Source organism: Micropterus salmoides, unplaced genomic scaffold (assembly GCF_014851395.1).
Source record: "Micropterus salmoides isolate LMB-PRFRI ecotype aquatic unplaced genomic scaffold, ASM1485139v1 Ms_hic_scaffold_1, whole genome shotgun sequence".
NCBI lineage: Eukaryota > Metazoa > Chordata > Actinopteri > Centrarchiformes > Centrarchidae > Micropterus > Micropterus salmoides.
The window spans coordinates 49,127,920-49,143,135 of record NW_024040040.1 but is presented as its reverse complement, the minus strand read 5'-3'; the positions used below and the strand labels follow the sequence as shown (position 1 = coordinate 49,143,135).

General features: G+C 43.3%; 1 protein-coding gene across 1 annotated transcript in view; it reads right to left on the bottom strand.

Moving 5' to 3' along the window:
• The window catches only part of LOC119912782 (cadherin-10-like), a 56,620-nt gene that overhangs the window by 32,882 nt on the left and 8,522 nt on the right, over positions 1–15,216 (bottom strand). Inside the window, 1 exon segment of the mRNA XM_038732046.1 lies at positions 4,243–4,621. Within this exon segment, the coding sequence (XP_038587974.1) occupies positions 4,243–4,479 (237 nt within the window). The 5' untranslated portion in view covers positions 4,480–4,621.

Here is a 15,216-nt window from a genome sequence, read left to right as displayed (position 1 = left end):
GATTCGCCCCTCATTTGAATAAAACTTGGCCAACTAAATACTTGATTGCAGAGAAAAGGCTCGAGTGTTTGATGATAGAATCGATCTCACCCTGACAAAATCAGTGGGTGATGCATGGAAACAATTGCAAGGTGGTGTGGTAACGTGTATCTCGCACAGACATCGATTCGTCCCTGCGATGTTGTCAGACAGATGTTTGCCAGGCCTTGTCGCTGCATGACCTCATCACACCCTTCCCTCCGCTGCGAAGGAGAGGAGCATAATTGAAGTCGCCCCCTCCCAGCGCACAAGCGGGAACTTATCGCCTAATCAACAAACACTGCCAAAGTGTGCTCCAGGTCGCCGCTGGAGACCACAGGGGTTGCCATGGCGCGGGTACAGCCAGGCCTGTGCCATATTGCAAACTTCTTGCTTCTTTGCCAAGGTGAGCAGCTGGTAATGGGGGAGCATGAACAGAGAACAAAAATCACCTCACCCCCCACAAACAAACAAATCCCTGCACCTTTCCACTCTGCTGCCATAAGATGCTCAAGTCCTTGCCCCAGGTTACCTCAACCGCTGAGTCATACACAACTGGGAAGCATAGTATGTCTGTGTTCATCCGCTGTTTTCTCTTTCCTCTGATTTCCAGCCCATTACTGGGGGCTGGTGTTGTAGGCATGTGTATTTTTGTGCACACTGGTGTGTTTGTTCACATACAGAGAACATTGCTCACTAGCTAGGGACTATGTTGAGGAGTCTACCCACCAGGCCCAGAACCACTGGGGCCTATCAGGGGCTGTAAATACTTTATGAGATATGATAGTAGAGCACAAACACTCCTAAACCACAGGCCATTAACCGTTTTCAGTGGATATGTGCCCTTTGGTAAAGTAAGAAATAATGAAATAAACAAACATTCTCTTCCCCCAGTGACAGCCCGGGTCCTCAGAGGCCTGTATGCAGCTCGCCTGCTAATGAGAGGCAGTGTACGATTCCCCTCCTGCAGGAAGAAAAAATCATTGGCCAATACAGCAAGATTAGCAAGATTAGCAGCCAACCAGCTCCCCAACAAGACACTGCCAGCATCTCCTATCCCCTCATCTCGATCGCTACTCTTAATTCCTTCCTGTTCCAACTGCTTTTGTTACACTTGTTCAGCAAAGATTAAAGTTTCATTTGTTAGCACTTCACAACTCGATAAAGCCCTTGTAAAAATATAAAAAAAAGCCACTGGAGGAGATTGAGTTTACCAAATAACTGGAGACGGGATGTTGTAATTCAAGTGCAGTTTCATCATTCTATCTCTTACTGTGTGTCAAGAGCGGCTCCCTTGTTTATAATAACCTGCCATTGTGTTATTTCCAACTCATTTTTTTCACCACAAACAAAAGTGGTTTTGTTCCATGCTGTGTTCTCCGGTTGCCATGATGTCTCTTGCAGTGACAAAAGCCTTCCCTTTTGTGTTTCTCAAAGTTTAGTTTTTGTTTTTTATTCCTTCAGATCCACTACATTGTGAGAATATGCCCTCCACCTGAGGATACAGATGCAGATGGTTGTTCTCTATGTTGAGCCATGTGTTCAACTCAAAAGCTATTCATTTCTTTTAAGGGCTCATTCATTCACTTGTACTTTATCTAGCAATTAACAAACAGTAATTGCAATCAGATAAGATCTACGTACTGCAATCCTATGTGACAACTGGCTAGTGAGCTGACAATGAGGAAGAGCGCCCAGCTGCATGTACTTGGGGGAAATAACAAGCGTTCAGCGTCATGATTAAGTGTGGTGCTCTAAGGTTGGATGCCTTAATGGCGTCTTCAGGAGACAGGCTCTCAGGCCGCTTGCCTCTGTCTCTCAGATAATCCATTCTGCTTTTGCTATTAGTCATTTTACAAGCTAAAAGGACGAGTGGCACATCAATCACCACTCTCTAAAGACAAAGTGGTTTGATCATGCTCTGTACTTACTTTTGATCTTCATTCACTCTGGTTTCTATTGTTCTTTTCAACTTTTTTGTTCTTTCTCGTATTTGCTCGCCTCATACCATAGTGACTGTTGTAATCCTTTTAGACCAGGGCTGAAAGTCAACCCTCACTTGGGGAGGACGTATGTTGCAGAATCTCATTTGGTTGGATGACTCTATCCTCCGTGGACACACGATGGGAATGCAAAGCACTAGCCCCATTCAAGTCCTCGCACAAAACAGCCTTTCTTCCTCCTCAGTCGTCCTGACCTTGCAACGATGCTTCACAATCTCCTCAATTACAGTAGGTTGGAAGAGCAGACTGATATCTTGACTTCCGCTCCACTGCATGTAAAGCAAGCATTATTTGGCCCGTCTTCTTGTACATCCCCCAATGTTATCTGGGTCGACACTGTGTTTTCATTTTGTTGAACAAATAATACCTTCGGAGGAAGTCATATTTTACTGTAGGGCAAGACAGCCGCTTTAGGACAGCTCGATGTGAGTGGAATAGACATCGTGCAAGCAGCCACAGAGCTGACAGTAAGCACAAAATATATTGGACAGCCAACAGCAAACAAAGCCTGAGGATGGATGGATGGAAGTCCGATGTAAAAGCATTAGCCGTTTGGAGTATCATGTCATGTCTACTATGTCACGACAAGATGATTTTCCTATTCTCAGAGACATAATGATACATACAGGATGTTATTTATTGCAAAGCATTTCATTAAGAGCAGATCTTTTCCTTTGAGTGTAGTGTTTGAAGACAATGACTACGTTATCTAGAAATCCATTATGCTACTAAGAAAAGCACCACAGGTTTTTCCCCTTGTAGTGCTCATTTAGAAACTAAACTTTCAAAATTGTTGTATTGCAATTTCAGATTTTTTTAGTGTGACTGTAATGTGCAAATAAATTAATATTTGGTGAAATTTGCATCCATTTGGGTTGATGAAAATATAGCAGAACTCTGTCTTTATAAATATGTATTGACAAGACTAATGAAACATTTTTAAATCAACCGGCAACTATTCAAATGTCAACACGCCAGCGTGTGTAGACAGTGGCTTTGTGTACGCTGGAAAAAAAGTCCCAGAAGAATAAACAAACATCAGTGATAGACTAAAATACACAGAATGAGGACGAGAGATTCCAGGAGACCGAAGGCTATAGATTTGATACTTAAGTCCAGTGAGATGGAAATTGTTGCTTCGTTTTTGTTGCAAACATCTTTGTCACTGCTGCGGTGTCATCACTTCTCAAAGATCACAAATCAACTTAACAGCGTCGCCAGCGTCCCTCTGTTTTCTAATCAGTTTCTTTTTGTGCCACTATTTTGTCTTTCTCTTTTCATCTGTGATGGCTGGTTATGACTGCTCACACCAGCTACAGAGAACGTCTTTTATTCGTTCTGAACAAACTGCTCTCAGAAATTGAAAAACCGTGTGAAAGAGCTTAAATTCTGAACAAGGTGGGAGCTGGGCTCAGCTCCTTCAAGTGACATGAGCCCTTCTGAAAACAGGAAGTTTGGATTGGTCAGGAAAAGTGACAGTTAATGCACTATTTGGTTTCTAGAACATCCATACAAACATTTCTACTAATGCAATGTTAGTTAAAGGAGAAATTTACTTTAGGTAGACAATTTACATCAGATGTAGACAACACACACAAACATGCTCATCAGTTTGTTTGTTTTTTTGACAAAAAGCTATAACTGATGGCAGTGCAGCGTCTGATAAACCTGAAGACAACTGTCATTAATTTATCTAAGTAAAAGCAAGGAAATATTGTTCCCTTTGTTTGTATGTGATCTGTGATGATTAAGTGTTTTAATAATTGATACTAATCTCATTATGATACCCACATTTACCTATACCAAAACAAACACTTTGAGATATGTAAGCATTTCTTTCTTTCAATTTTTTTTCATTCAACAAAAAATGTATGATGTAAGGTGCTGTTTAAATTTTTTGTACTCTATGTTACTGTACATTTCATACAGTTCATTCTAAAAAAGTTTGATGCCCAGCCCTATTTTAAAGGCATGTTTAACTTGTAAGATTTGTGCGTGTGTATATTGTTATTCTTGGTTTCAGATGAGATGAGCTAATCTCATGGAGCTGCAATCTGACCATACATAGATATGGTATGACAGGGCATGTGTGTCAATGCGTGTGTTCATCACTACCATGAAGAGCAGTGGAAGTCTACTGCAGATGTGGCAAGGTGTCTGATGCAGGACTAAGGATAGACTAGGATAAATAAAAAAAAGAGAATGTAGGTTCTTTAACTACCTTTCCGACATACTGCATGTCTGTCCCGGTGTACTCCTCCAACAAAAAGAACTGGTTCCACATCCAACCTCGTTTGGAGCGCCTGAGCGGAACTCCATTGGCGTCCTGTCCTGTCAGCCCTGTGGACCCCCTCCGCCCCCCTGTAGTCCTTCGCAGGGCCCTGAGGCTGTGCCCTGGAGAGCTGAGGTTGGCCATGGCCCACAGCACCATCAATACGCAAACTTTCCTTCTATCCATGGCCCCACCACCACAACAGTCTTCTCCCCCCTAAGTGGTCTGTGTCCAGTGGTCTTTGGTCAGAGTATCGGATTGGTCCTCATGCTGTAATCTACTGAAGCAGGAAAGGCTCCTCAGACTCACATAGAGCGGAAAACTGCACCTGGAACATTTACACAGAAAAACAGAGTGTCAATAGTGGGCGGGGAGGCAGCAGTTTGCTACTGCTACAGACAAAAAGCCTGAAATCCAACAAATAAAATATCTAATAAAAACCAAAACAAGTAAACCATTAACAACAATGTAAACAATGACTGAAAATTGTACATGACAAAGAACTGAATTGCGAGACAAAATCTATTTTTTAATTAAACCAATCGACTTAGTTTTAAGATACAAAGTTATTGTCTCAAACCCTTTTTTTTCTGCTTCCACATTTTCTTTTCCTGTACCATCATCTGAGTTCAGACAGTTTATTTGTGCACAAATAATTTAACAAAAACATCCTTACTTGCAACTCTATGATTTTGTGTTTTGATTTAGAAGCTTCTGCTTTAGGTTTGGATGTCTTATTTCTTCCTCACGTTTTACACTGTTTTCTATTTTGACCAAATAATTACTGAAGGATTAATCAATAGTGAAACTAATTGTTTGTTTAAGCTCTTTTCCCATACAGATCCATCTGTGGGAGATCTGTATGATACCCATTAAGATGCAAATACATACTTAAGGCAGAAAAATAAGAATATTAAGTAATCAAGTACAGTAAAACACACACACACATCAGACAGATGCCAACATGATAAAAGCAGTTTGGAGAAGACATGAAATCTGTAACACAGCTCTGCATGTGATTGACTTTTCTGCATACATTCCCATTGACACAAGCCCTGATATACATTAATACACACACACATACTGTATGGTGAGTGTCAGTCATCTGATTGATGGGCAGGCTGAGTGCTGCCTAAGTTGATAAATATCAGATTAGGAATATTACACATCAATGTATAGGCTTACATCTTGTACAACATGTGTAGAGCTACTTTATCTGAATTAAGCCGCTAAATCAACATCTACTAGAGTGCAAGGCTGTACGTGGTGCGGCCCTTTCTATCTTTTTAAACAATCTGCTTCGGCACACTTTGTTATCAGACCCAGCAGAATGCCAATGGAGACCCTGGGCAATGTCAACCGCAGTTTATTACCTTAAGATCAGTGTAAAGATACTGAACAAAATGACTGTTTGAAAACCACAGAGAAGGGCCTTGATGTAGGCAGTGGAATATCTCTGCTTTCCGTCTCTCAATCATTTCTCCCGCCCATCTTTTTTCGTCTTTCTCAGTCTGCCGTCCTCTGAAGGCCAATGCAGAATGCGCTGGCACATGTGAGAAGGAAACGGAACAAGAGGAACAGCGCAGGACGGAGGTGGAGGAGGAGGAGGAGGAGGAGGAGGGGTACGTAGAAAGAGAAAGAAGGCCATGTATTCTGCTTTTGTTCTCATTATTCCTCCCTGGCTGGGCGATATCCAGGCCGCCAGTGTTCCTCAGCTGTGGTTTGGTAGGAGGGTTATCAGTTGGTCCGCTGGGGAGCGTCTGCAACGTTCCTCCATATCGCACGTTCTCACAAGGCGTGTGGAGGGAGTGGGGGCATGGGGGGATATGAGGGTGCTGCCTAGCCCCAATATATGGCAGGTCTAGTCGGCTTCCCTCACACTGTATGTTGGCGAACGAGGAAACGATGTCTCTGGATATGAATTAAGTACCCTGACCTGCATGCAGAAGTGGAGTCAGACAGACTGAAGGGAGTGAGGGAAATGGAGCGAGAGAAGAGGAGTGAGAGAAAAGATGCCGGCTAAGGGGAGTGGAGGCAGTCATGCTGTCACAATACCACAATTTTGTCTTGGATACAGCACTAAGTTTAGTTTCTGAAAATCTGATACACCAGAAATAATGAAAAACCATCAAGCAATGTCACAGAGCAGCCACTGAGCTCTATACAAACAGATGTCTCATCGCACACCACATCGACAGGGACAGCTTTACAGCAACTTTTGTACAGGGGTTTTGATGTCGGCTGGGTTTCTTTGTTGGTTTGATAAACAAAATACAATAGTTGCATATTTCACTTCTGTGCCAGTCTGTCAAGCTGTTTGTGGTGAAGAAGGATTCAGTTCAAAACATAATGGAGAGTTTGATACAGTTGTGTGTTTTCAGCTTTTGGCTCTGTCTGTTCCACTGGCAGATGTTCATAAAGACACAGTTTGACTATCTTGTTTACTTTCACTACAAGCCCAACATAAAGTGCGCCGAGGGCACAGATTCCAACATCATGTGGAGACGCTTGTCAACTGTGAACCGTTTTTTTGTTGACAATGCTGTGGTGTACCTCACTTTGCACATCATCATGGTCCTCACATACCTGCTGAAAAGAAGAGAGTCTCAAAACGAGCTGCAGAAAATTGTTAGCTAATAGCGAGAAAGCAAAATTTGTTTAGAATTTTTCAAAGAAGTAGTTTCAAAATACGTTTTTCGGTTGTTTTGTCTGACCAACAATCCAAAACCCAAAGATATTCAGTTTATAACTCTAATTATGAAACAGAAACAAACTGTTGTTGCTTGATGTATAGCCTTAATTGATTATCACAACAATTGTCAGTTAATTTCAACATGACATTAACTTCATACAAGTTCCCACTTGAGTATAGATAATCTTGGCCTTACAAAGAGTAGTCACCTCTTTAGTTCCTCAACTGGCAGCTGTTCATGTTGTTTTTGTGTCAAAAAAACAACACCTATAGCTGCTGCTGTTGTTTTTGTATTGACAAGGGTGGATGATGCTTTGTGCGATGACATCGGATTTTTGGAGCAAACCAGATGACAAACTGTCTTTATGAACTTCTGCTATTCTTTAAACAACAATCCCAACGCCAGGAATTGTTTACGCCCTCTAGATGTGATGGTGAAGTGGAATTTCAGCATTTCAGAACACGCTTGCTAAAGGTTTTGGGTATCAGATGTAGTTACTGTGACAACACTAAGGGGCAAAGAGGGGAAAGAGAGGGAGTGTAGGAGAGCTAGAAACGTCCTGTCAGAGCAGTGTCAGCAGTCAGGCTGGGAGACTGGCCCATCCATTACGTTACCTGTCTTCCAGAGGCAGCCAATGCATGCCCTGCTTTCTCCTTATGAGGCAAATTGCGAGGGTTGAATCTGGGGGTTAGGTCCCTTCTTTCTCTTTTCCCTCATGCGTTGCAGTTTATAGCACTCTCTCTCCCTTCCCCCTCTCCCTTCTGCCTCCACATGTCATCCCCATTCCCCTGCCTCTGCCTACTTTGCTTGCATAGGCCTGAGCTGATATGCATTATCGCTGGGCTTTTCGCTGAAAGCCAGTCACTTTGCATGTGTCCTCTGCCTGGCTCAGCACGAGGAGGGGGGGGGGAAGACTCCCGGGTCAACAGTGCGTGTGCTGATGGAGGCAGGTGAAAGTGAGATGGACTGTCAGGCTTCTTAATAACGCCCGTAGAGAAATAGTCTTTCAGACCACCACTTCCTCTAAGCTGCAACTCTCATGACAGAAGCTCTGTTTCCTATCCAAATTAGCTAGATGATTTTTCTCTCTCCCTCTCTCTAGTATTTCCATTTTTATTAGCCCCCCCCCCCCCAACTCCCAGTGCACTCGACTTTATGAATTTACTTAATTGACGCTGGTGAGGAGCATGTGGGACTTTGAGCTATTGATTTGCTGTAGGCTTCAGCGTAGTTGGAAATACCAGTCAGTCTCTGGGGTAGACTCGTGAAGCTTTCTACCTCGAGTCCCCCAGCACTGGGAAGCCGGCCTTTACAATAGATTTCTTCATAATGCCTCTATGGAAAGCTAATGCTTTCACTGTATGGAGGGCTCTGCTGTCCCTAAGGAGCGCTCACCCCTTGACCACATTTGTCATCCCCTGGAAGCCATATTGTACAGCTCCCTGTCCTGATAACACTCTTGACAAGGGACAACGACCAGGAGTAAATCAGCTAAAGCTTTATTTTGCTACGTCAAAAAATGTCACAGCGGGTTAAGAATGCCATGGTGCCACATGTAGCCCCAGTGGCTACGACAAAACGTCTGCCTCTTTACATTTGTGCTGTGTGAGGGTGAAGCTGAAAGAAAGATGGAAGGAGACTTAAAGAGAATTTCTGATTTCTTACAACTTTGATCTTATTCACAGTACTATCAACATTTCGGTCTATTTCAGTTTTGCCTCCAAATAAAGTACTTTGTAAACAAAAGCCACTGGAAATCATTGCCAAACACAAGTTGTAATAAACCTCAATGTTGCTTTAAAGAAACAGAAGCTGGAGCAAGACTGTGTACCCATGACAGAGAGAGTAACAAAGAAACAATGAGTGTGTTCTTGCTCAGAGTCATCTTCCTACGCCAGTGGTTGTAGGTGATTTTTGAAAAAGCGCCACAGGTCTCGTCCTTCCCTGTTCACTTTCTCAGGGAGCACCATTGTCATAATGAAGGTGTGTAATAGAACATGACACCATAATTATATTCTCCCAGTTAAGAGGCATTGTTTACAACGGTTGCCTTTCTTTTCTCCCTCCTTACACACACTCACTCTCTCTTTGTCTCGCTCTCTCGCCTGCCCTGTCTTTGCTTCATATCATGTGCCATTTAATTGCATTTTAAAAAATGCTTGATGAAAAAATGAAAAAAGTAAATTGCTTTAAATTGCCTGTCACAGATTGTGTGGAGTAGCCATGGAGCAATAAGACTTGTGCATTGTGTTTGGTGCTGGGTAAGCAAGATTAATGTGTCTGCTGCCAATTTTCGAATGCCCTGTGATTCTACGCTCAAAGAATTGCCTGGGATAACATTTTGAATCAGGACAATTAGCTATTAAATGTATCTATTGGTTTTATCGAACACAGGACCGTGAGGATAGAGACGGGCACGCAGAGAGTCACACAAATGCATTTGTCAATACATATTGGATCTGGTCAGCTAATGGTCTTTCCAGTGCACATGTGCTGTTATACACAATGGGCCTGGATGGCATTTTAGCCTAATCAAGACTTGGGAGTGACCTCTTAGAGTAGGCCTACTCCTCTTCTCCTCTTCTTCTGTTTTTTCCCCCCTTAACGAGGGATATGAGCGACATGGCAAAGCACCCTATCGCACCCGTTGAGCCGAAGACTTCCACAGCAACCCAGAAAGAGCCCCGGGGGTGCAATTAAAAGTGAGAGAGGAGAATGTCAGCCAGGGCGACGAGCAAGGGAGAAGAGAGGGGGGTGAAGGAGGGAGGGGCGAGAGGGTAGAAGAGGAAGGTTGGGCACTGGTGCCACAGGTAACGTGGTCCTGTTACAATACTCAGAGGAGGCTCTTATTGGCTGCTAATGCAGACAGGTGTCAGTTTGTTAAAAGGACTCAGAGATAATCCATGTGATGCTGTTCGTTGAAAAATTTACAGCTGAATCCCAAGTGTGAATTGGGAAACTGTACTCTCGACCCAAATCTGGGGCTCTCCATTTGTCTTTTTCCCCATGTGGGTTAGTGGTTCACAACCGAGTTTCCACTGGCAAATTATCAAAAACTGGGTAGTTGGATGAACTTTTGCTCTCCAAATGTATAAAAACAAGCCTTGTGTTTCCCTTGTCCTTGCAGCAAAATGGATAAAGATGCGACGAAACAGAAAAAAAATCCATCAGAACCCTGTCAATATCTATTGATCTATTGTTTAGCCAAGAAACACTGTCTAGACACACTGCCGCATTTTCTTGAAAATAACTTCACCCCACTCCAATGTGACATACAGATCCACACGCCTCACAGATTAAGGCAAGGAAATTGATCACTAAAAGGAGATTTCAGACAGATGGGAGATATTACCACAAAGAAAAATACGAAATGTCTACGGATTGAGGAGGGCAAAATCATCATCATAAAATGCTGGCGAATAAACAGCTGAAAATCCCCAGTCAAATTGGAATGCAAAGCTGAAGTGAAATTCCTGACTGAATGTCAGCACTGTAGTGCAAAACACCAGAGTCCTCTAGTCGAAATTAGGATTCAACTTACAACACTGGAATAGCACCAAGATTTAGTTAATGGTTCTCTAAGTCCCCTTTCTGCTTCTAAGTAGCACATTAAGTTTCACTCCAAGATGTGTTACCAACATTTCAACTTACTCTTAACAATATACTTTAAAGGATGTTATTGGATGTTTGTTTGCAAATCATATGTGAGAAAATATTGAGAAAGAAAACTCAGCAACAGCAACACAAAAGATAACCTCAAATTGTGGGTGGTGATGGCGCTATGGATAAGATGCATACCTTTGGTGTGAGAGACCAGGGTTCAATTCCCCACTGTGACCCATCTGCCAATGTGTCCCTGAGCAAGACACTTAACCCCTAGTTGCTCCAGAAGTGTGTGACTTCTGACATGTATAGCAATTGTAAGTTGCTTTGGATAAAAAGCGTCAGCTAAATGTAAATTGTGATGCATTTAATACATTTTCTGATCATTTAAGACAGGGATGTGAGACTGTACCTTTGACTGAATGACAATAATCCAAACAAATTAGCTCATACTATCCCTGTCAGAGGCAGGGGTGTGCCCACAGCATTCATCCCAGTGCTCCGCTCCAGAGCTCACTGCAAACACATTACCTTGCCTCGCTGCCCAAATGCATACCAAATAACCCATATAAATCATACAATCTGGGCCAACTCAATGAGAGCCCCCTATTTTCCCTGTTTTCTAGTTATTTCCACCGTGCCATCATTCAGCAGAGCTCGCATCACTCAGTCCGAAGCTCTCACAAGCATCGTCAGAGTGGCCCAGTTTAGAACCCACAGAGGGCTCCTGAAGTAACCCTTCCTCTAGTGCACTTGATTTTATGTCTCCACAGTGTGGACTAAATTGTGGGTTGCCAGCTCTCCACACACTGCTCTGTCTTTCAACTCACTCCCTTTTCTTCCTCCCTGTTGTCACTTTGACAAAAACAAAGATGGGCTTCTATGAACTTGCACCAGGTGTTTATGGCTGTGTTTACCGTCGAGTGACACGGCAGTTGAAGAGGACCCTCTCAGCACATTATTTTAAAGGGTCCCTACTCTCTAAAGTCACTCCAGATTCTCTTGGTATATTAGGGCATTTTGTTCTAACTCTAGTGCCAAATAATGACTTTCAACCCTGAAATATGGTTTTGAACTGTGTCATCATAAACAACAGGCTCTCACTTTTCAGCAAGCAGTTTCTGATTCCACTTCTCAGAATTAATTGACTAAATGGGAGCTTAAAGTCATTATCTCCCCTCACCAGTTCTCCAATCCTGCGCTAGGGGCTAATAAATGGAGGTTTGATTTCGCTAAATGTCCTCTCGCGAAGATTAATAACGCCTAGTACCCTGGTGGTAAAACAGATGTGGTCATCCTTGCTCAACAGCAGAGCAAATGAGCAAGAGACACGCGCGCATATAAAGAGCATAGAAATAATAGCTTAATGGCATTCATCCGGTGACACGTTAGCAGATGAGACATCCTTGGTTGTTTGCTTTCCTGTGTGTTCACCAGAGCGCATGTTTTGTCACCAGCGGCCGTGTGTTCTAACACAGCTCTCTTCTGAGGGACTGACAATGGCAAAGGGGGGAGGGATGGGAGGATGGAAGAGGCTCAATGGAGGGGTCTGCTGGCTTCCTGCTTTCCTCACTGTGGCCTTTGTGGTAATACACTGGTGGTTATGGGAGCCTCCGACTCTATGCAAATCAGCATTTGCTTCCCAAGTTTCTGTGTGTGCCATGTGCAGTCAAGTGCAAGTCCATTTTCCTGTACATTTAGCCATGCACAATCTGGATCAAAAGGCCAAAGTTGCATCTATGTAGGAATGATACTTACGTTAAGTCCGGTAATTAAAAGCTGTTATTTCTATCAATAATGTTGTTTACCTTGTAATAATATTGCCATACCAGGATATAAGATCACGCTGCAGTTGTTGCTTTTAAATTAATAGTGCGTCTCTGGAAGCAGGTGCATTGATTGAACTACATAAAGGTCAAACTTGGTGCGGTGAATTGAAAATCAGTGGAGGAGTTGTGTTCCCACGTTTGTCTCAGCCTCCCCGTCGTGACAATTACATGAGAGGGAACGACGTGGAAGCACATTTCCATTCAGGCGTGTATTGACTGTAACAGCGGGTTAGCCACAAGACAGCTACAAACACAATTGTCACACAACACTAAATAATACATGGAGCTAAAGCAAAGACATCACACACCTAAAATATGGCCCTAATAAAAGGCGGCGCGGAGAAAATGTGTTTCCCCCTTGACTAAGAGTAATGGCCTTTCCTAGAAGCCCCCCATAAAATAACACAGCGACAGTTAGGAGCACCTGTTTTTACATTATTAATAGTGGAGGCTTCAAACACACTCAAACGCTGGAGATGGGCACTGATACTTTGGCTCTTGACTGTTCTTAAATTGGACAAAATTCTCTCAACTGCACCCAACTGAAACCACTGAGGCATTCAAGTGTTAAAAAAGCCATTTGTCACAGGCAGAACTTCTGCCAGGGCATCAGCCACGCCTTGGGATAAAAAACTAATGAAAATAATATGAATTGTTTGAATACCATTTAAATGAAATGGGGATATATTTGCTGGCTTTTAATTTGTTGCAGTGCATTTTGAATAGATCCTGCTCTATTGCTGCTTAAATAAGGGTCTTTCTACACTGTTCTCAAGCCAGTCACATCAAAAGGGATTCAGGCGTCCTCTGAGATGAACAACAGCCGGCCATGATCTCCTCTGACCTTAACTGTGACTCATGTTTATTTACCTCAGCTAGTTATCCCTGAGGGATAGCGGCCTCATCACTGAAATGAGCGCTGTGATGGGTTGTTTTTTTTATTGTCACTCCTGGGAACGGGCAATTCTAATGAATAAAGAAGCCTGATTGATCCAAGTTAGCATTTGATTCCAGAGCAATGTCGAGACACACAATTCAGTATGCTGGCATGCCAGTGGAGCACCCCTTGAACTTTGCTGTACACACATCTTTAATCAAACTCACCTTTTCTCGTGGCTGGTGTGACTTCCAGCTTATTTGTAATTACCAAGCTCCTTGGGGGGGTTGGCTGAACAACAGGCCCGGCTATAGGTCACGGAGAGACACTGTAACTGGCCATATGGGCTCCGGGCCCAGGGGCAGAGAGTGGGTGGACGTCGGCATTGGCACAGGGAAGTTACCAGAATGGTCAGAGCAGGAGATTGAATTATTTGGAGACAGGAGACAGCCTTATCGAGCAGCAGCCACATTGCACTGACGTTTTCACCCCAGTTTCTATTTCCCATTTCACACCTGGACTATTGCCAGATAGGATATGTTCAGCCACCTCGTTTTACCCCCAGATTCACAATCACCAGCCACCAGTCAAAAGAGGGTATAGTGCGTTATCTATTACCACCTTACCACCCGCGGCACCCTCCCCTCTGTCCCCCAAACCCTCTCCTGTCTCCCCCCTCCCTCCACTGTTGTCACTAGCGCGGCAACAGCATGGTGTTATTACAGATAAACAATCAATACTGCATTAACGTGTCCACGGAGGCTACCTGGAGTTAAACAGGCAGACGAGGAAAATAATTCAAACCAATGTCATGGGTGGACGTCAAGCAACCAATCTTGCTCATGAACTGGCCAACCAATAAATTATATTTATTTATATATATATATATTTATTTATATATTGAAAAAATCAGGCCACTTTTTTCATTATCCTCAGCCATCATTTCTTTGTGTTTGAGGTCACCAGATACATTTCTTTTCCTTCCTCTCCTCACTGGTCACAGAATGAAACCCCACTGCATTAAAGAAGTAATACCCTACTTTATAGCAAAGGTGACCATGGATATTGGAGAGCAGGGACCCATACGATCGATTTGGAGCGAGGAATGGAAATTTTAACATGATTCCCAGCCAGGCATTTTAACTCAGGAGTATTGGACCCTCTCTTTTGATGACTGCTTCCAATCCAACTTACTGCTCCATTTCAAAATTCTGATGACGTCTTTATTTAAGGAAAGGGCAGTGAGTGAGGCAAGCCCTGGTGCCCTGTTGATGGCTGTGTGGTCCTATTCCTCTTTGCAAAGCTTGTATGCAGCAAATTTGCATCTACATTCCCAATGCTCCCATTGAAAAAAAGGCTTTTTGTTTAGAACCTCTGTGAAAAAATGAAAACAAAGGCGTTCTTATGAGGAGGCCCAACAAATAGTCCCTGCCTCTCCCTCTCCCAGACTGGAATTAAATACTCCTCATTCCATCCTCATTCATTAGCCCCCACGCCCACAACCCTAACACCACATGGGGGCATGAAACACCTCATGCACCCACACACACACACAAACACACACACACACACACACACAAACACACAAAATAAAGGAGTTGGACTTGGCTGAATGATTGTGGAGACTGTTTACTAATACTGCTGCTCACTCTGCTTTATTATAGAGTGCCAGGCTTTCCATTACTGCAAAGGGAGCGAGAAAGAGGGGAGGGGGGAAGCAGAGGAGGAGGGAGCGGACAGAACAGAAAGGAGAGAGAAGGAGAGAGTCTGCCAATGTCAAATTAAAAGAAGAAAAAAAAAAGAATGGCTCAGTTGATTTACACCTTCATTACTCTCCCCTAACTCTGCTTATTGCAAATCATGATGCTGCTTTATGAGCTGAATCCTCTATTACGACAAGGCCGGGAAGATAGCGCTTTAG